The sequence below is a fragment of the Panthera tigris genome, chromosome B4 (assembly GCF_018350195.1).
Source record: "Panthera tigris isolate Pti1 chromosome B4, P.tigris_Pti1_mat1.1, whole genome shotgun sequence".
Lineage (NCBI taxonomy): Eukaryota > Metazoa > Chordata > Mammalia > Carnivora > Felidae > Panthera > Panthera tigris.
The window spans coordinates 122,908,696-122,930,962 of NC_056666.1; the positions used below are offsets into that span (position 1 = coordinate 122,908,696).

The window sequence follows — 22,267 nt, forward strand, 5'->3', positions numbered from 1 at the left end:
GCCTGTGTTGCTCCTGTGTGCATACAGAAAATCGAGGAGGATTCTGGTAGTAAGGCAGAAGCAAATCTACACAGAATCCTTAAAAGGAGACTGGAGCCCAGCTTCAATGGCTTTATGTGTCCTTTCTTTTAAAAGGGAGAGTAAGGGACATATATACCACCTTGCAGATTGTTCTGAGAATTAGAAATAATATTCACCTTTATCACCAGAACCTAGCCCATTTCTTGACAATGTAGAAGGTACTTAGTAAATACACATCCATAATCTATTGTCTCCAATTCTAAAATAATCTTCAAATGTCTGAAAACAAAAGGATTTTTAACTTTTTTGGTAACAAAACCTAGATCCCACTCAGGGTATTGCATAACATAAATATATGCATTACATTACATTTTTGAAATTCAAAACCTTTCCAATTTCTAAACAGGTCTGGCCCAGTGCTTTTGGCTAAGGGATTGTGGCCGTGTGTTTGAATGTATGTGACTGTCTTCTGGGCCAAGCTGTGTTCTAAGCAAATTTACACGTATTAGGTAATTTATTCCTTACAGAAACTTTATAAGGTTCTATTAGCTTCAGTTTACAAATGCAGAAACTAAGGCATAGAAGGGTTGAACAATTTGCCCAACATGGGTAATAGCAGAACTGGGATTCCAGTCCATACCCAAGAGTCTGCATGCTTGTGGTGGAGAGTGAATGCAAGACATGGTACACAATCAGGAAACAACTTCTTTTTAAAAGATAAGCCTCTGGGGCGCCTGGGTGGCTCAGTCGGTTAAGCGGCCGACTTCGGCTCAGGTCATGATCTCACGGTCAGTGAGTTCAAGCCCCGCGTCGGGCTCTGTGCTGACAGCTCAGAGCCTGGAGCCTGTTTCAGATTCTGTGTCTCCCTCTCTCTGACCCTCCCCTGTTCATGCTCTGTCTCTCTCTGTCTCAAAAATAAATAAACGTTAAAAAATAAATAAATAAATTTTAAAAGATAAGCCTCCACCTATCTAAACTCCTCACAAAACACGGTGTTAATTTGTTCGGTTTTGCCCACTACAGGCTACTGCAAGAGGGCAATAAAGGCGAAGTGGAAAAGTTTTGACAGTAAAGCCTTGTTGTAAGAATAGCTAATGTTTATCGAGCACCTACCATATGCTAAGCGTGAGTCTAATTCTTTTCTAGAAACACATTCCTAGAAACACACCTCTCAGGAAGGCCAGTTTTGTCAGCTGCATTTGTAGACTGAGCAGCGGAGGTTAAATAATGTGTCCAAGATCACCTCCAACATCACCCGGAGGACTGCATTTCAGGAAGCTGGTGTTATATGTAGCACACTCTCCTCGCCTTGTGCTCACAGGTCTAGAACATGCACATTTGTGTTGTCTTCCTAAAATACTTACCCAGGTGCCGTATGTGCCACAGGGGGTTGATGGTGGAGTATTTCCCATGAAACACGATCAGCATCGGGGAGGTGGCCACCCCTCCTCCCAGGGAGCTGCTGTAGAGATTCTCCCTAAGAAATGGAACAGAAACGCACCACTTGGCCTGGAGCCCCACAGACTCCTATAAAGTAGAATCTACTAATTTTGAAAGATGTGAGACCATCTCTCGCTGTATAATAAGACTGTGGTTTTTCACTTGCCCCCAGCTTTTTATTTTGAAAATTGTCAGACAACACAGAATTGTAAGAAGGGTACCATGAATCCCATACCATCCACCTAGATTGACAGCGTAGCATTTTACCATTTTCGTTTTTATCCTTTTTTAATGGCAAATACTGAAGATCAAATTCTGATCCTACTTTATTTAGAATAACTTTACTCACAAATTCAAAGTTACGGTGGTATTGAAAATATCCAGATAGAAAAGACGAACAGGAAATACAGTGAGATGATAATTGCGGTTGTGTTAGAGGGGTTTTTCCCCCCATATTTTAAAACTTGGATGATGAAAAATGATACATTTTTAAAAACTCAACTTCCAAAACCAAAGTTGAGTTTATAAAATAATTCTTTTTAAGTTTATTTATTTTGAGACACAGAGAGTGCAAGTGGGGGAGGGGAAGAGAGAGAGGGGGAATCTCAAGCAGGTCCACTCTCAGCACGGAGCCTGACGTGGGGCTCGAACTCACAAAACTGTAAGATCATGACCTTTGCTGAAATCAAGAGTTGGATGCCCAACCGAGTGAGCCACCCAGGCACCCCAGAGTTTATAAAAATAATTCTTCAAAACAAATTATGTAGGAAGAAACTCAACTGAGAAATGGTTTTCAGTGGAAAAGGTTCACTAGGATTCTGGGAGAAGACTTAAAGTCACATTACTAATTCATTAGAAAAAATGTTTGTAGGGGCGCCTGGGTGGCTCAGTCGGTTGAGCGCCGACTTCGGCTCAGGTCACGATCTCGCGGTCCGTGAGTTCGAGCCCCGCATCGGGCCCCTGTGCTGACAGCTCAGAGCCCGGAGCCTGTTTCAGATTCTGTGTCTCCCTCTCTCTGACCCTCCCCCATTCATGCTCTCTCTCTGTCTCAAAAATAAATAAACGTTAAAAAAAAAAATTTTTTTTTTTAAATGTATAATGAGATTGTGCAGGATCTCGGTTCCACTGACATACCGTTTGGGGACAGATTTTCATCTGCTGTCCCCATTCTTTCTCACCCATGCCTCTGTAAGCAAATCTGACCTAAGATGTCTATGAAATATTTCTAACCCCTGAGATATGCATAGAAAATTAATTATGCAATTTTGTCCCCAAGCAAGGAAAATGGTAGAAGGGTTTACACCTACTCCACATTTTTTTGCATCCATTTCTCCAGTTGTTTGGTGATACGTTGATGCTTCCATTCCGTCATGTTGGCGACAATCACGCCGGGATTGAAAGAGCACGTGCTGGGGCTTATGCCAAGGTCTTTTATGGTCTTCTTCCTATAGTCCAGATAGCCCATGTACGTATTCTGTAAAGGAACAGGATATGCCTTTGACCAACACATCTTTTGTTTCTGGAAAACGATCATTTTCTTGAAACCACTGGGCAGCGTTTCTGGATTTCCTCCTGTGTCGCAAGCCATTTCCTAATGTCCTTTGCTGTTTTTCGTGTTTCCCCAACCTCGAAAGGCTGAGTGCCCCCTAGTCTCCTTGCCTGCACCTGTTCCTGTCTCTACTACGAGCTCCCCAGACAGCCTCATCCGGTCTCGTGGCCCAAAATACTATCTGTGCAGCCAGCCTTGACCTCTCCTCTGGATTCCCAAAGCCTGCTACATCTGTTGGCAGATACTGCGTCTCCTTCTGGATGCTTAACAAGGCAGCTCTACTTACATCCAAAAACTGATCCTGATCCTGGCCGGAACTCGCCTCCCCACAACCCGCCTACCTCAGTTACCGGCAACACTATTCTTCCAGTTACTTGGGCAAAAAACCCAGGGTCATTACGTCCTCCGTGGCTCCTTCACACTCACTTTGCATCCAAATCTGTCAGCAAGTCCTGTTTGTCTCCTCTTCCAAAATATATCCATAAGCCAACCACTGCCTATGCTGCAGCCTTCCCGGTCTGGGCCGTAATCCCCACTCACAGGACGTCCGCGAGCCCCTCCTACACTGTTCCTGCTTCCACCCTTTTCAACTTCACTCTGTCTCTATGTTATTCATCTGCTCAAAGCCTCTCCAGTGGCTTTCCGTCTCAGTAAAAGCCAGAATTCCTAAGATGTGTTGCCGTGCCCTAGGCCATCTGCCCCCAGCGCCATGACCTTTCTAGCCTATTCTCACGGTTCCCTCTGCCACCCTGACCTCCTTGCTCCTGCAATAAAAGAAAGACACACTCCTGCTTCAGGACCTTTGCACTTGCTGTTACCTCTTCTTGGAATGCTTTCCCCCTAAATATCTGCTGAGCTAATCCCCTCACTTCTTTTACGTGCAGGCTCAGCGACACCATGTCAGGGGAGCCTTCCCTGATCACCCAATTTAAAATACAACCCAACCTGCATCCTGATCCTCTGTTAAATATTTTGTTTACTGTCTTTTCCCACTAACACGTAAACTTCACAAAGGCAGGCATTTCAGTTTTGTTTACTGTACTGCTGGTACCTAAAACAGTGCCGGCACCATGGTAAGCACATGGGTGGTTGTGGAGTGGCTGTGATATGAGGCCACACAGGCTGTCACAATCCACCTCAAGCTCAGTGCGACGCCCAAGCGCAACACGGAAATCATGGACACGCTCGAGCAGTTTCCATGTGCCAGCCTCTGTTCTAGGAACTTTGCACACATTACCTCGTTAATCGCACAGTCACTTTACACATATTAACTAATTTAATTCTCACCATAACTCTACAAGGGAAGTACTGTTATTACCTCTGACAATTGAGGGAGAACAACACGGCCATGCACTTGCCCAGGGCTACAAACCTACTAAGGGGTGGAGTGAACCTGTTGACTAAGGTCCTAGGCCTCACAGTATGTCACACCTCTACTGTCACACGTCTAAAATGATGTCCTGGAACTTTGTTTAAAGAACAGCATTTGATTCTTAATAACACCTTGTATTTTAAAGCCATCCTTTTAGTTTCAGTATTACAGACAGGTTCGACTTCCCTCATTTCCAGCAGGGTAAGTTGCTCTTTACCCTTGAGCAAAATCAGTATTTTCCTCTGTTGAAAGGAAAACACAAAAAAAGCAATGATCAAAACTCTGACAACAGAACCAAAAGTCCAGGGACTGTCTTACAGGAAACCCCATCTCGGACAGGGGTGGTTGCAGCCACTTAGGTAACACCTGTCACTTCTGGAGCATTACTGCAGGCTGGAGCTCTGGCATCGGGTGATTTCATCACAGCTCACAAAAACCAAATGAAACAGGTACCGTTGTTGCCATGTGTCAGACAAGCAGAGAAGGACTTTCAGGGCTAACTTGCCCCAGAGTCGGTACACACGGAGCTGGGGCCGAATGGACAGCCCGGGCCCTGTGCTGCGCTCCAAGGTTAGATGATTGTGCGCTGTGGGGAAGGGAAGGGAAGGGAACAGCAGAGCGAAGCCAGGACCTCCACGCCAGCGAGCCCACCTGCAGCCCCACAAATCTGTTCATGTCCTGAGCGGAGGGCAGATCGCAGTCATCCGAAAAAGCTGCCGCGTGGCCCAGGGCCAAAGTGGTGTCATAGAGTTCCTGGATGTCACCTGAATTCAGAAAACACCAGTGGCTTAAATATTATAGCATTTGGTTTTGAGCTAGATAGAGCCTTAGATTGCCCAACAGTCCCTGATTTTGCTATGGAGGAAAAGTATGTGATCTCAATTTCGAGTGGCCTGGCGATTTACTTAATAACATAGTTTGTCTCAATTCAGAAGGCCACTTGATGATAAGCTCAGATCGGCACTGGCTAAATGTCTTTACTTCCGTTGCCATGTAGAGACCACACCAGTGCTTAGCTTATTTGCATGTGAGAGAGAGAGAGAGAAAGAGAGAGCAACACTTAGACACCAAAACGTAGCTCACTTTTAAGAATGTCACCAGGGATGGGGGAGGGGAAGGAAAAAAAAAAAAAGAGGTTAGAGTGGGAGAGAGCCAAAGCATAAGAGACTGTTAAAAACTGAGAACAAACTGAGGGTTGATGGGGGGTGGGAGGGAGGGGAGGGTGGGTTATGGGTATTGAGGAGGGCACCTTTTGGGATGAGCACTGGGTGTTGTATGGAAACCAATTTGACAGTAAATTTCATCTAATAAATAAATAAATAAATAAACAAATAAATAAATAAATAAAAAAGAATGTCACCAGGGAGACTTTATTCCTCTACATTTTAGGGATGCAGAGAAAGGAAAGGCTACTGAGCTATTTATTACCGACTTCAACAGTCAGAGAGTGGCTCTCAGTCAACTGGACTGTCCAGGGAAGTGAGTTATCAACCCCCGTTTTCAAAACATCCCCAAATTTATAACAATACTGTTCTCCCATCTTGAATACGCAGTCACAGTCGCTGGGCATCTAGCTACTTGGAAACTGAAGGAGATAGACGGTTATTCTACTCATCGGCTGCTCCTTTTCCGAGTGTTCTTGGCAGTCGGCGTGTATACCTTGTACGATTACGTCATCGTCCAAATAGATGACTTTCTCATGTTGATGGATAAGCAGAGGGAGATAAAAGCGGACAAAGTTCAGCTGTTAAAACAACAGAAAAAAAAGTGATGGTGGGGAAGAGGCATATGGCTCAGTGTCTTCTAGTGCTCTTATGGGGGTGGCTTTGACCATGGCCTCAGTTTTGCTCCAGGTGTGGAGCAAAATAAAACAGTCCGTAAAGATGCCTCGCTGCAGCTTCCTGGTTCCAAGTTATCCGGGCCCCGGGCTGCAGCTGATGCTGGCCCATCAGTGCCCTTCTAGACCCAAACCCTCACCTGCCGAGACTGTGACATGACTTGGGTCTCTGTGAGCCACTGTCCTGGGAGTCACGGAGGCTTCCTGGTCAATCTTTTAGGACACAAAGTGCCTGCCCTCCTCTATACTAGTAATTTGATTACCGTCAACTAAATCAGCCTTACACACACACACACACACACACACACACACACACACATACACACACAGGACACAGGGGCACAGGGGCATCATCCCAACCACGAGCTCAACCTCTTAGCTCCCTGGACCAGAAAAAAGTCAGACAAGCATGAGCTGAGGGTGAGAGTCATATGGTTTCATTAGCCATAACACTATCAAACCCAAAGTTCTAGCTCAGCTCACACTCTGATAATAAATATAAGGAACTTGGGAAAGATAACGTCATTAGAGGGCATAGAATTCAGTACATTTTCAAGGACGGATGTAACAAGCATATGCAGAAAGCAGCTGCATTTTCCGTGAAGCTGCCATCAATACTACTCTTCATGCAAGAGAGTCCCTTTAGTAAGAACTCTTGCAGAAAAATACCTTAAGATTCCCAATTCTAGGGAAAAAAAGCAGTGTCTCCTGAAAATATTACCTTAGTTGATACTATGAGGTATATCATCTATCACGCTGCTGGTTTTCCTTAGCTGCCGGGATACTTGGGCTAAATTCAACGTCCAATTACAGCACACGTAACACGCTGTCGGCTGGGAATACTTTTCCTGGCCTCACTATTTGGCCCCTACCCCCAACCTCTACAGGCCTATTCACACACAGAAATGCATCCTACGTTTTCTTATGCTTCGTTTCTGCTTGAATAGCTTCATTTTATTTATGTGAACCACCTTAAATCCTTCCGGAGCAGGTGACTTATAAATTATAAATAAGCAGACCTTGGTGGAGACCTGACACTGCTTCAAAAATATTCTGCCTGCATCCCAGTGGCCAGTGTGCCCCACTGAGCAAGGGTCTCACCGAAGACTGTCCCCAGCACGTGCGCGATTCCTACTCACAGGCTGGAGCAATTCTGGCCTTGATGAGTCCGGTCTGACCTTCCCCTTGAGGACTATCGGGTTGAATTCCACGATTTTAAAGTTTATTTCTCTTAGTTTAGAATGTTCAATCCATTTTCTAAAGAGATGACAACAAACAAACAAAAACAAACAAAAAACACCTCTAGCATATACACCTCCAACCTTTTGCCTCAATTTCCCTATTGCCTCAGAGTTGATCTGTGGCCTCTTTCGAAAGTTACAAATAAAATGTGTATAACCTTAGTAGAGTTTAGTCTATAAAACCTTCTGATTTTTTTTCCCCCATCTGGTCTGGCTTCCGATCTTTCCTCTCTTTTTTCTTTAATTCACGTAACTCTGCAAAGGAAATGAAGCGAAACAGTAATAACCAAATAGCTCCCCAGATCCACATAATCTCCACAGGAAACCGGGAGAACAAAATGTGTCCCTTCTTTCTTACAAAGCATCTGCGGATCCTGGTCCCTGTTTGCCACGGGGTTACCAGATTTTGTCAACTGATGAAGCTGAATCTCCTACCCGCCTTCTTCCTCTGCTATTTCCACTCCAAGGATGATCTGAAGTGATCCTGGCCTCTGTCTCTGTCTCTCCATGTTCCCCACCTTTCCTCGCTTCCCGCCTTCCCCTCCTCCCTCCCCCCGACCCTCTCCCCTCAGGTCTGCTCAGTTGCACACAGTCTGCGACTATCTTTTATCCAATTCATGATACAATTCTTGGCAGAAATTATCTCAAAACAATTGTTAATGACTAAAGCCACACATGGTAACATCTGTTGTTGCTCAAAAGTTGACAAATCAATCCTTGGAACAAAATTTAGATCTGCAAAATTTGAACCATAAAAAGCAGCCATTCACACAATGTTATATGTCAATTATATTTCCAATCCGGAGATGGGGAGAAGTCATGTCAGTAAGAAAAAGATAGACAACCCTACTGAAAAACTGGCAAGAGACTTGAACGCGCAAATCTAAGTAGCCAAGAAATGTGTGAAAAAAAGTGCTGGGCGGTAGGGGGACCCTGGGTGGCTAAGTCAGTGAAGCATCTGACTAGGCTCAGGTAATGATCACGCAGTTTGTGGGTTCAAGCCTCCTGTCAGGCTCTGTGCTGACAGCTGAGAGCCTGGAATCTGCTTCAGATTCTGTGTGTGTCTCTCTCTCTGCCCCTCCCCTGCTTGTGCTCTCTCTCTGTCAAAAATAAACGTTTAAAAAAGAACATTTAAAATTTTTTTTTAAAAAGTGCTCAATCTCATTTAAAATGAAGGAATCTCAAGTTAAACCATGATGAGATAGCCCTGGACACCTATCAGGATGGCAAAGTTAAAAAGACTGACCATACTGGGGCGGCTGTGTGGCTTGGTCGGTTAACCGTCCAACTCTTTTTTTTTTTTTAATGTTCATTTATTTTTGAGAGAAAGAGAGACAGAATGTGAGCAGGGGAGGGGCAGAGACAGAGGGAGACACAGAATCTGAAGCAGGCTCCGGCCTCTGAGCTGTCAGCACAGAGCCCAACGCAGGGCTCGAACTCACAGACTGTGAGATTGTGACCTGAGCTGAAGTCGGACCCTCAACCAACTGAGCCACCCAGGTGCCCCAACTCTTTTTTTTTAATGCTTATTTATTTTTGAGAGAGCACGAGGCATGGGGCGGGGGCGGGGTGCAGAGAGAGAGGGAGACACAGAACCCGAAGCAGGCTCCAGGCTCTGAGCTGTCCTCACAGAGTCCAGCACAGGGCTCGAACTCACAAGCCGTGAGATCGTAAACTTAGGTGAGGTCAGACGCTTAACTGAGCCACCCAGGCACCTCAAGTGTCTGATTCTTGATTTCGGATCAGGTCATGATGTGGCCTGACAGTAGGGAGCCTGCTTGGGAATCTGTGTCTCCCTCTCTCTCTGCCCCTCCCCCGCTCACAATCTCTCTCTTTCTCTCAAAGAAAAGAAATAAACATTAAAAAAAAAAAACAAAAAACCTGACCATACCACATTGGGTGGTGGTTGTTACACGGGTATGTTTACTTTGTGATGACTCACTAAACTGCACGCAGAATTTATGCAATTTTCTGTTTTTGTATTATACTTCACTGAAAAGAAAGTTTTGTTTTGTTTTGTTTTGTTTTGAATAATTTAAAACGGTCTAGTGGACTTGACAACCAAGAGCTGGGAAACAGTCCCTGCTCAGATGTCATCAAGCCCTGGAGCCGATGCCCTTCTGTTCGAGCACAAACCCTTGCTCAGACCATATGACACAAGCCACCCTTTGGGGCTTGGTTATCTGCTTTTCATACCCATAGATAATTACAGGGCTGTTAACAGCAGGCTAAGTGAACAATCTGCAAAATAAATGAGAAGAAGAGTGAGAAATGAGACAGAAAATCTAGAACGTGTACATAAGCCCTCAAAACCCACAGGAGCCAAAGACCATTTAGATTAGGAGTGAGTGTCAGCCACATCTCAGTATCTCCTAATGGTGCCAAGACCTAAAAATCGCATTGTAAAAGTCATGCATAAATAATATCTTCAGGGGCCTGCCTGGCATGGTCGGAAGAGCATGTGACTCTTGATCTTGGGGCCATGAGTTCAAGCCCCATGTTGGGTGAAGAGGTTACTAAAAATAAATAAACTTAAAAAATAAATACATTCTCCTTCTGAATAATGGAAATAACACTAGAAATACCTTGAACTTCCCGTCATCACTGCTCTCCCCAATCCATCCATCCTCCCCAGAGACAGTCACTGCTGGCAGATGGAGATCTTTCGGGTCTTTTTCTTTGCAGAAACACATATATGTACATGTACACATTTATGGTTTGGTTTTTTTTTTTTTAAGATTTTGTTTTTAAGTAATCTCTACACCCAACATGGGGCTCAAAATCACAACCCCGAGATCAAGAGTCACGTGCTCTACTGACTGAGCTAGCCCGGTGCCCTTGGTTTTTTGATTCTTAAAAAAATATATATATATTTATTTATTTATTTATTTATTACTTTTTGAGACAGAGAGAGAGCATGAGCAGGAGAGGGACAGATAGAGGGGAACAGAAGACCTGAAGTGGGCTCTGTGCTGACAGCAGCCAGCCTGATGCAGGGCTTGAACCCACAAACTGTGAGATCATGACCTGAGCCGAAGTCGGGTGCTCGATCGACTGAGCCACCCAGGCACCCCCAGTTTTTTTATTGTTTTTTTTTTTTTTTTTTTTTTACGTTTATTTATTTTTGAGACAGAGAGAGACAGAGCATGAACGGGGAGGGGCCGAGAGAGAGGGAGACACAGAATCGGAAGCAGGCTCCAGGCTCTGAGCCATCAGCCCAGAGCCCGATGCAGGGCTCGAACTCACGGACCGTGAGATCGTGACCTGAGCTGAAGTCGGACGCTCAACCGACTGAGCCACCCGGACGCCCCATTTTTATTGTTTAAAGCTACAAGGTGAATGTTTATGGCCCCCTCCCCCCAAATTCATTTGTTGAAACCTAATCCCCAGTGTGATGGCATTTGGAGGTGTGGCCTTCAGAAGGTGATTAAGTCATGAGCGTGGAGCCTTCAGGAATGGGATGAGTGCCCTCATAAAAGAGACCCCAGTGAACGCCTCTAGCCCTCCCACCACGGGGGACACAGCAAAGACGCAGCCCTCCATGAACCAGGAAGCAGGCCCTTCCCAGGCGTGGAATCAGCCGATGCCTAGAGCTTGGGCTTCACAGCCACCAGAACCGTGAGAAATACTTTTCTGTTTTCACAAGCCACCCGGTCTGTGGCATTCTATTACAGCAGCCCAGTTGGCTTAAGACATTCATAAAATGGTTCACACTATATGAGACGTAGTGAAACTTTCATCTTCACACAACAGCATGTTCCGAGGATCTTCTTTGTCAGTATACACACATTGCCTTCTTTTTGCCAATTTACGAAGCGTACATTATTTAAAAAATTTTCTTAATGTTTATTTATTTTTGACAGAGAGACAGCATGAGTGGGGGAGGGGCAGAGAGAGAGGGAGACACAGAATCCGAAGCAGGCTCCGGGCTCTGAGCTGTCAGCACAGAGCCCGACTCGGGGCTGGAACTCACAGACTGCGAGATCATGACCTGAGCCGAAGTTGGAAGCTCAACTGACTGAGCTACCCAGGCGCCCCGAAGTATACATTATTTAAACAAGGAATAAGTGTGTCTATTTTCCTGCACTGGATATTGTTGTCCTGTTAATTTTTACCATCTTGATGAGTGAAAAATTATGTCACTGTTGTTTTAATCTGCATTTCCCTATTAGTAACACAGAATACTTTTTCATGTTTGTTGACCATTTGTATTTTTTCTTCCGTGACTTGTCTGTATTGTATGCGCATTTTACTACCCTATGCTTATATGTTTAAAAGTTTTTGTAAGAATTCTTTATATTCTTTGGATAGTAATCCTTTGTCTGTAATACATGTTGAAAATGTTTTGTGTAATTTATTGTGTGATTAATTTCACTTACAGTGTTTTTCATCATTAAAAAATTTTTAAATGTTATGCAGCCAAATCCGTCCATTTTTTTCCTTGTGATTTGTGGGCTCACAGAGTCACTTTCCATAGCAAAATTATATAATTATCCTGCTTTTTTATAGTAATTTAAAATTTGATTTTCTGTTTATTTCTTCTAACTCCGTTTCCAACTTACTTTGTAGTGTGTTGTGTGATAGGAAAGAGATCACTTTGCAGTTCAAAAGTTATAATTAGTGATCATTCTGGGTCATATTAAAATGATACTATATTAATATCCTCCCAGGTTAAGAAAGCAGAAACTGTTAATTTTTTGTTTTGTTTTGTTTTTTTCAGAGACAGAGCGCGTGCACACGCACGCGTGTGGGGGAAGGGCGGAGGGGGAGGGAGAGGATCTCAAGCAGGCTCCATGCCCAGTGCTGAGCCCAACAGAGGGCTCCATCTCACAACCATGAGATCATGACCTGAACCAAAATCAGGAGTTGGACACTTAACCGACTGAGACACCCAGGTGCCCCCCATCTTTTTTTTTTTTTTTAATTTTAGAGAGAGAGTGAGGCAGAGGAGAAGGGCAGAAGAAGAGAGAGAGAATCAAAGCAGGCTCCACACTCAATGCAGAGCCCAACACAACCTTGGGATCACGACCTGAGCCCAAATCAAGAGTTGGACACTCAACGGACTGAGCCACCCAGGCACCCCAAGATAAACCATTTTAGAAAGACTTCCGGGGCGCCTGGGTGGCTCAGTTGGTTAAGCATTGGACTCTTGACTTCAGCTCAGATCATGATCTCACGGTTTGTGAGATCGAGTCCCATGTTGGGCTCTGTGCTGACAATGTGGAGCCTGCTTGGGATTTTCTCTTCTCCTCTCTCTCTGCCTCTCTGCTCCTGCTCTCGTGCATGTGCTCTCTCTGGAAACAAATAAATATTTAAAAAATAGAGAGAGATTTACACACAGCCTGCTTAAGGCTTGTAGTTCTTTAGGTCATTAGCCAATTCACTTCAGCAGAGTGATGCAATGCCCAACCAGATTAATGAGACTTTGCTGGAAACTTCCTTAGCTATACCACACATTCATCAGGTCACCCAGTAAACCTCAGGTCATACCCTCATTAATTCAAATGACATTCATCAAGCCCAAAACAGAAGGAAATGCATTTAAGGAAAGATAAGGAAGATGAAGAGAAAGTTGAAAACTCCAAAGTCTATAGTACACAAATTACCGGATTCGAGACAGAGTGTTCCGGAGTCCAACGACATAGAACAGAATGTTGGCATCGGTGTTGCTGTAGATGCTATTGATGGCAGCCATGGCGGCACCCATTCTCCCTGCAGCAGCACAAATCACCACAGGAATCTCATCCTCCATTTCCTCAGGAGCCTCAGAGTCATCGTCTGGAAACATCACAACCACTGTCTTAGAACATGAAGGAAATTCATAGTAGAACCAGTTCAAATTGTCTTCCACACTCCTGGGGGAAGACGGCATAGTGTGGAAGAGACTGCCAACCATTCTCCAACATCCAGTCTCTTCTTCTTTCAGAAATAGAACATGGGGTGGGGCGGGGGGAAGAAATACAACATTGGCGTTTTCATTTTAGCTGGCATCTAGCCAACCACTAAGAACAGATTTCTGAGACTCCCTAGCAAGTGTGCATGATCAAGTTATGACCAACGGAAGGTTAGTGCAAGTATGTGTGTGATTACTGGGTTTGCCTTTGAAAGCAACGTGCTACCCTCCCCTTCCCCTGTCCCCATTCCCATTGGCTGGAATGTAGATATGATGACAGAAGTTAGGGCAGCCATCTTGGACCACTAGTTGGAAGCTACCTGTGGAGGACACCAAAACCCGTAACACAGAAGGAACCTTGATCTGGACGACCGTGGAAAGGGCACATCATTGTGTGGAACGACACACATTCTTTCACTTGAGAGAGAAAATGAACTTCTATTTTGCTTCAGTCACTATGATTTTGGAGCTCTTTTACAGAAGCCAGTCGGACACACATACACACAGTTGAAAAATATGTGAAGAACTGGAAAGTCTCATTTGATCTGACAGTTCTCAACTCCTTCCTAAATTGGAATGTTTTCCTGCAATGCTGCTGTAAAAGCTAACTGCTTGTGATCTTCCTTCTCCTCTCCGCCCTCTAGTCAAGTCTCTCAAAAGTCCACAGCAAGAGAAAGGTGGTAAATGAAAGAGCATGACTAATGCACAAGATGAATAATTGATTGTTCTTTTGAGCTGCGGCTGTGATGTAAAATACCAGTGTCGTAACATCTTATTTTGGCATTGCAATACAATTTTCCGGTATGAAAGATAATAATAATCAGTATGAAGAGTGGCCACTCTCAGATGCCCTTCTGGTTTTTACTTAAAGCTCTCTTGACAGATAAGTACCACTCAGATGCGGGGCAGTTCTAGCTGATATTTAATCCAACAAATATATGAACTAACCACCAGGTACTGTGCTTTATGTAGCTTAAGAAACATTGAAGGGCCTCTCCCTTCTCCTACCTCTCTTCCCCAGGCTGGCCACCACATCTGAAATGTCCACCACGAGAATAATTCTGTTTTCACAGTATACTTACTGGCACAAGAGAATGCTCATAATACAACATTAAGGGGGAAAAGAATACAAAATTTTTCTCTAGTATTTGATACACAAAATCACCATAGGAATCTCCTCTGGTGTATGATCCCAATGGGATATACACATACATACATATTTTCAAATGGATCTACATCTGTTTATGGAATTATGAGTGATTTCAATTTCCTTATTTGCATTTCTTATATTTTCCAAATTCTCTAAAGCAACCATGGATACTTTTTTTTTTTTAATGTTTGTTTATTTTTGAGAGAGAGAGAGAGCACAAGCAGGGGAGGGGCAGAGAGAGACAGGGAGACACAGATCTGAAGCAGGCTCCAGGCTTTGAGCTGTCAGCACAGAGCCGGCTGCAGGGTTCGAACCCACAAACTATGAGATCATGACCTGAGCTGAAGTTGGACCCTTAACCGACTGAGCCATCCAGGTGCCCCAACCATGGTTACTTTTATAAACAAAAAGGAAAATATTTCTTAAGGGATTATTCCTTTTGGACTCAACTGTCATTTTGGGGAGGTTCCCTAATCATGCGGTATGTTGCCTGCAGGCAGTGAAGTGAACTGCCCCAAATGCAAATTTGACTCTATTTCTTCACTGCTCACCATTCTCCAGTGGCTCCTGTACGGTAGAGCCACCTTCCCTTGCCTGGCACACAGGTGCCTCATGATCCAGCCCCTACTCACTTCCTTAGCCTCGACTCCTTCTACTCCAGCGATACCAAAATACTGAACACCGCACCGGGTGGTCCCTTTGCTCAGTGCCTTTGCACATAGTGTTCCAGATGCCCAGAATGCTCTTTCCATCCTTTCCTGCATGGCTAACTTTTACCCATTCATTCCAAATGCAGTGTAGACATCAGAACCTCTGGGAAGACTTTAACAGCTCCTTACATGGCGCTCACTTTGTCCGTGTTTGTGGGTGGACTGACCAGCTGCCTTGCAATTCATGTGGTTGCATACTTTATCTTTCTCTCCTATGAGGGCCGAGACAGTATCTCGTTCATCTCTGTCTATTCATTTGCCGCTAGCACAGTGCCTGGAACATAGTAGATTCTCAATACATTTTGGAGGGAGGGATGAATGGATGGGTGAATTTTTTAAATACCTCTATTTGAACATTTGCCACACTGCACAGAAAGAATCTATTCATGTGTCTGTCTCCTTCACTAGACTGTGAACTCATTATATTTTCCCTGCTGAGTCTGGCACCTAGGAGGCACTTAATAAAAGTTTGCTGGACTGAACTGAACTGATGTGTCGATCGTACAGAACAGGGCCCTGGAGGAATGATTCCCGGACAACTCCTAGGGGCAAAGAGAGAGAGAGAAGGGCTGAAAAGCTGGGGGCAGAACCAGGCTCTCAGGAAATAGGCAGAATGAGGGAGGAGGAAGGTGTCCCCATGAAAGAGGGCCGCCCAAGAGATCAAACAGCAAGTCTGCAGACACGTCATGCTGCCACGCTTCTTAGGAGACTCTGCCGGTCAGAGGAGCTGGGAAGCGAACCTAAGCCAGAAACACCGCTCTTTGCCAAGAAGTCTTCCCTGGACAGAGTATGGATGAAAACACACTGGAGAAAGATTGGGAAAGATTTATCCACTGTAAAGTCTACACCAATGTGGCATCCTTGCAGCTTCTCTGGGAATCACCCACTGTGCCAATTGGTACCTATGCCAACTCACCCAAAGGTCTGGCTTTGTGAAGCCACTTGGTGAAACTTCTTGGTGCCCATACGATCTCTAGAAAACATCATGTTGATGGAGGTATGGAGTGAAAATGTATTATATTGCATTGGTCCGTTCCCACAAGCAGCTCTTACCAGACCATGCCCATTTCTAGAAAAAGTGAAATGTCTGCTCTCCCCGTGCCAAATCTCTGAATCCCATTTCAAATTAGGATTGGTTTTAGCCAAGATATAAACTTGCCTCACCTCAAATGGGCCAGGAGTGAATCACCAGCTAATCACACAAAAATTATCAGGAGATTAGACTGAATGTCATTATCAGAATACACAAGGGGCTCCTGGGTGGCTCAGGCCATTAAGCGTCTGACTTCGGCACAGGTCATGATCTCACATCTCGTGAATTCGAGCCCCGCATCTGTCTCTGTGCTGACGGCTCGGAGCCTGGAGCCTGCTTCAGATTTGGTGTCTCCCTCTCTCTCTGCCCCTCCCAAATTCATGTTCTGTCTTTCAAAAATGAATAAACAAAAAAAATTAACTAAAAAAATTATAATTTTAAAAATAAATGTAAAAGAAAAAAAAAGGGGGGGGGGTGCAAAGTCAGTTGGTTAAGCCTCCGACTTCGGCTCAGGTCACGATCCCAGGGTTTGTGAGTTTGGGCCCCGCGTCGGGCTCTGTGCTGACAGCTCAGAGCCTGGAGCCTGCTTTGGATTCTGTGTCTCCCTCTCTTTCTCCCCCTCCCCCACTTGTGCTCTGTCTCTCAAAAATAAATAAATGTAAGAAAAAAAAATTAAAAAAAAAAGAATACACAAAATGGCACCATGCCTTTCTTCAGCAAATGACTTCACAGGGTTTCTGGACATTACCTTATAACACCAATTCTTTGAATTACTATTTTTGAAAATATAAAAATTAATATGGAATAGGCAAAGCACCAAGGATTTTTCGGGACAGTGAAACTGCTCTGTATTCCATAATGGTAGGTTAATGTCCTTATACATTTCTCACAACCCAAGGACAACATCAAGAGTGAACCCTAATGTAAACTGTGGACATTGGGTGATAATGTAGGTTCAACAGTTGTAACTAATGTACCATCTGGTGGGGGATGTTAATAGTGGGGGGAAGCTGTGTACCTTCCACTCAATTTTGCTATGAACCTAAAACTGCTCTAAAAAAAGTCTATTAAAAATATTGATATGCATTTCTTGAAAAAATTCCAGCCCCAAATTCCAGTAAGTCCTGGTGATTTTCTGCAGACCTCTCTACCCCCATTCCAAAGGTAGATCTCTGTCACCCGTGCGGTGTGCACCTCTCAAATCCTTCCTTGTGTTGTCCCAAAAGGAAATATACCACCTACACGTGTTATTTTAAAATCAAAATGAAATCATACTTTTCATGGTTTTCTACAACTTGCTTTTTCCACTTAACGTATCACGGACGTCTTTCCATCTCAACATTATACTCTTTTGAATGTTATTTCATAACACTGATTCTTTTTAACAGTGAATGGGTTAAAGATGTGATCGTGAACCCATTGATGTGTTCCAAATACTTTGTTTATCAGTATATGGTTGATTAATAGGCCAGGATGTGCATTTCCTTACACTTGTTTTAACAGCTGCTATGAAAGCTACTTGTTTCTCTCTGTGGAGAGAAGAAATGTGTTGGTTTATGGGCAGGGAGCGAAGCGTGAGGACTCAAGAACTTGAAGTTCAGACAACTTTTGACTTCGTAGGGCTTCCTTTCTCTATTGAGGCATAATTTAGCTATCGTTAGGACTGAATTGTGTAAATCTGTATGTGGAAGCCCTAAACTCCAGTACCTTGGGATGTGACTGCATTTGAGGACAGAGCCTATAAGGAGCAATTAAGTGAAACTGAGGCCATCAGGGTGGGGCCTTAATCCAGTATGACTGGTGTCCTTATAGGAAGAGGCAGAGACGCCAGAGATGGGAACACACAGAAAAAGCCATCTGAGGACGGGAGGAGAAGGCAGCTGACCGTGAGCCTGGAAAAGAAGCCTTGGAAGAAACCAACGCTGCCAGAGCCTGGATCCTGGACCTCCAGCCTCCAGATCTGTGAGAAATCAAACTTCTTTTCTGTAAGCCATCTAGTCTGGGGTATTTTCTTTGTTTATATCTTAAAAAAGTTTTTTCTAACGTTTATTCATTGTTGAGAGACAGAGAGAGACAGCGTGAGCAGGGGAGGGGCAGAAAGAAAGGGAGACACAGAATCCGAAGCAGGCTCCAGGCTCTGAGCTGTCAGCACAGAGCCTGATTCAGGGCTTGAACCCATGAACCGTGAGATCATGACCTGAGCAGAAGTTGGAAGCTTAACCAACTGAGCCACCCAGGCACCCCATAGTCTGTGGTATTTTCTTACGGCAGCCCAGGCTGACTAATACAGATTTCTTAAAATTTGCAAATATTGGGAATTTCTTAACATTTCCTGTTTTAGGTATACAGTTCCATGATTTTTAGTAAATTGATAGAGTTGCACAACCATTACCACAATGCCACTTTGGACCATTTCCAGGGGTGCCTGGCTGGCTCAGTTGGTGGGGTGTCCAACTCTTGATTTTGGCTCAGGTCATGATCCAAGGATTGTGGGACTGAGCCCAGACTCAGGCTCCATGCTGGATGTGGAGGCTGCTTGGGATTCTCTCTCTCTCCTTCTCTCTCTCTCTCTCTCTCTCCTTCTCTCTCTCTCTCTCTCTCTTTCTCTCTCTCTCTCTCCCTCCCCTCCCCCCCAACTCTTCCCCTTGCCTGCTTGCACTCTCTCTCCCTCTCTCAAATAAAAAAAAATATTCATTTCCCTGAAAAGTTTCCTTAAGCTGGGTTATAGTCAATCCACTCCAGCTCTCAGCCCCTGGCAACCACTGATCTCTTTTCTGTCTCTATAGATTCACCTTTTCTAGAAACTTCTCTAAATGGAGTCATAGAATATGTGGGCTTTCAGGTCTGACTTCTTTAATTTAGCATAATCTTTGAGAGTTTTATCCACATCCAACTTCTGGAGCAGGCATTAGTAGTTTGTTGCTTCTTATTGTTGAAAAGCACTCCATTGTGTGGATATACTACATTTTATCTAATCTCTGATTGATTTACATGTGGATTGTTTCCAGTGGGGCTACAAAGAATGATGCCCTGGGCAAATCTGTATGCACATCTTTATGTGGAAATCATTCTCTTTCCGGATGCTCCTTATGTTTATTTAAACCAGATTTTATGTGTTTTTAACTGTTTTTCTTTTTAGTATATTTATTTATTTTTGAGAGGGGAAGAGGGGCAGAGAGGGAGAGGGAGAGAGAGACTGAGAGAGAACCCCAAGCAGGCTCCACACTATCAGCACAGAGCTTGACCAGGGCTCTATCCTGTGAACTGTGAGATCACGACCCAAGCAGAAATCAAGAATCAAATGCTTAACGGACTGAGCCACCCAGGCTCCCCTTAACTGTTTTTCTTAAATGAATTTTTAAATTAAAATAAGTCAGCTTTGTGAGAGTAGGACATTGTTTTTCTCACTGTTGTGGGTCCAGTGTCTAAAGCCTCTGGTTTAAAAAAAAAAAAAGTATGAAATGAATGTATATAATGCACCAAAATATTAACTATATTTGTCTTTGGCTGATATAGCTACAGGTAATATCTTTCTCTTCTGTATTTTCCATAAATGTATTTGCGAGACTATATAAAACTACAATTATTTAAAATTATTTAAAAATAGGGGTGCCTGGATGTTTCAGTCAAAGGTTTGTGCGACTCTTGATCTCAGGGTTGCAAGTTGGAGCCCCACATTGGGGGTAGAGATTACTTAAAAATAAAATCTTTATAAATAAAGAAACCATTTAAAAATATAATACACAGACTACAGTACTTCTTAATTTCTGTGAAGGATGACTCTGTGTGTTCAGAGGTTGTGAAGGTGGCATCTCAAGCAACCCACCCCTCAGGAGGGAAATCGGGGTCCTGAGCACAGCTGGAAGAGGACATAGGGTCAATGCAGGATCTTTTCTCAGCTGCGGGTTCTGAGGCCATTGGTGCCGCAGTGGGAATGAACCAGTGGAGAGAAGGGACAGAAGGTGACGTGCATAACCAGCATTATTGGGAGCCTCCAAGGATGGACACAGAGCCAGTCGCCCGAAGCGTGGCCTGAGAACCGAGCGTCAACATCAACTGGGAGCGGATCACAAAGGCGTGCAATCCTCAGGCCCCACCCCAAATCTACTGACTCAAAATTTCTCGGGATGGGTCCGAGTATCGTGTTTTAACAAACCCTAACTGTGATTCTTCTATGTGCTGAAGTTTGAGTAGCACCGATCATTGTAGAACATCATTGAAAAGTCGGCCTTGGGTGGATATTCTCACCAGCAGGTCCTTGGGAGCTGACCAGATGGTTGCCTGTCTCTGACCCAGCTACTGAGAGGAAGCAAAGGAACGCATTTAAATCACATTCCCAGGCATCCCATCTTGATGGGTTATATGCTTATTTACCTGCTCCATTCTTTTTTTTTTTTTAATTATTGTAGTAAAAAACACTTAAGATTAATCATCTTAAGCATTTTTTAAATGCACAGTTGGTGTATTAAATACATTCACATTGTCGTACTACTGTCACCACGGCCCCATCCCCATAATTCTTGTCAAACTTACAAACCTTTTACAAACTCACACAACTGCAGCTTCTACCCGTTAAACAAGAACTCCGCATCCCCGCGCCCCCCGCCCCTGGCAACCATCATCATACTTTCTGTCTGGGTGACTGTGACTATCAAAGTCCCTCATACAAGAGGAATCGTACAGTGTACTTGTCTTTCGGGGCCCAGCTTGTTTCACTCAGCATACCTGTTTCGTTCCTGAGCACAGTCCCCTTATGAACTTTCTTATACAGAATTCCGCAGAGGGTCACAATCAGAAGGAACAGCAACACCTGATTGACTGAAATAAAACCAGAAACACATTCAGGTGTAATCTCTCAAGCTGAAATTGCGGGAAGGTTTAGAATGGTCATATGAGCAGATGCCTTTCCTAACGAACATCCCAGCAGTGGTCTGGGACCTTTCTTTCAGCAGATGGCATGTCAGGGTTAACCTGGGATGCTGTTGCAGCTCAAGGGTACAGAGATGTAGTTTAAGGAGGATGGGGGGCTACTCCCAGGCAGCCTGATGGCAGAGGCTACGACCTTAATGCCGACATGAGGCTGCCTCTGGAGCCAATTTCTGTGCATGAACATTTGGTTTCAATGAACAGCCAACATTTATGTAAAGCTTATGATGAGCCAGTACTTATTATGTGTTCTCAGTTCACTCGAACACTGGTCAAGGATGACATACAACAAATTCTTGCCCTGAGTAAGAGGACGGAAGGTCCAAATATCTCTTCCAGTTCTAAGCATCCGGGACCATCTGTTCCACTTACCCTTGGCAACGACTGAGAAATAGAGTGATAAAGGACAGTGCTTTCCTGAGTACGGAGCACATACCACTGATTGTACATGAGATGGTTTAGGAGGTTTGTGACCATGGCATTAAGTAACATTAAGTCACAGCATGAGAAGTTAGTTTTAATTTCACGTGCAGGCAGGTAACAAAAGCTACCCAGAAGTAACATTGTTCTAATCATACATATGTGTATAATCGTCTTCTTTTCAAGATAGGAGATAGCTTATTCTATTAGCAATAAGGATATGCACTTTCTTTTTTTACAATTTTTAATGTTTTTGTTTATTTTTGAGAAAGAGAGACAGAGTACTAGTAGGGGAGGGGCAGAGAGAGAGAGAGACACAGAGTCCAAAGCAGGCTCCAGGCTCTGAGCTGTCAGCACATGGGGCTCGAACATGGAGCTCGAACTTGCAAACCATGAGATTATGACCGAAGCCAAAGTTGGATGCTTAACTCACTGAGCCACCCAGACGCCCCAGGATATACACTTTCTATTATAAAGTACACATAAATTTTAAATGAGTCAATTTAAGGAAACAGTTAAGTCATGCGTAGGACAGAAGAAACACAGATGATGAAAAATTGAGAAGGTGGTGCATTGCTATACATAGAGCACAATCACCTGAAGTTTGGAAAATGTTGGTTAGGAGAGGAAAGGGGCAGGATTTCAAGTCAGGCTCAAATCTTGTTTCTGCCACCT

The 22,267-nt window shown here is 44.1% G+C and overlaps 1 protein-coding gene across 2 annotated transcripts in view; it reads right to left on the reverse strand.

Annotated features, from left to right (window-relative positions):
• GLT8D2 (glycosyltransferase 8 domain containing 2) overlaps positions 1–22,267 on the reverse strand; it is a 44,631-nt gene that overhangs the window by 2,840 nt on the left and 19,524 nt on the right. Inside the window, exons 3-9 of one of the 2 annotated variants that reach the window (XM_007096475.3) lie at positions 20,972–21,064; positions 13,067–13,238; positions 7,359–7,476; positions 6,042–6,126; positions 5,034–5,146; positions 2,769–2,935; positions 1,386–1,498 (exon numbers count right to left, since the gene is read on the reverse strand). In XM_007096475.3, the coding sequence (XP_007096537.1) occupies positions 1,386–1,498; positions 2,769–2,935; positions 5,034–5,146; positions 6,042–6,126; positions 7,359–7,476; positions 13,067–13,238; positions 20,972–21,064 (861 nt within the window). Of the gene's footprint in view, positions 1–1,385; positions 1,499–2,768; positions 2,936–5,033; positions 5,147–6,041; positions 6,127–7,358; positions 7,477–13,066; positions 13,491–20,971; positions 21,065–22,267 lie in introns of those variants that run through there. The other variant, XM_042993058.1, reaches the window with a different exon arrangement.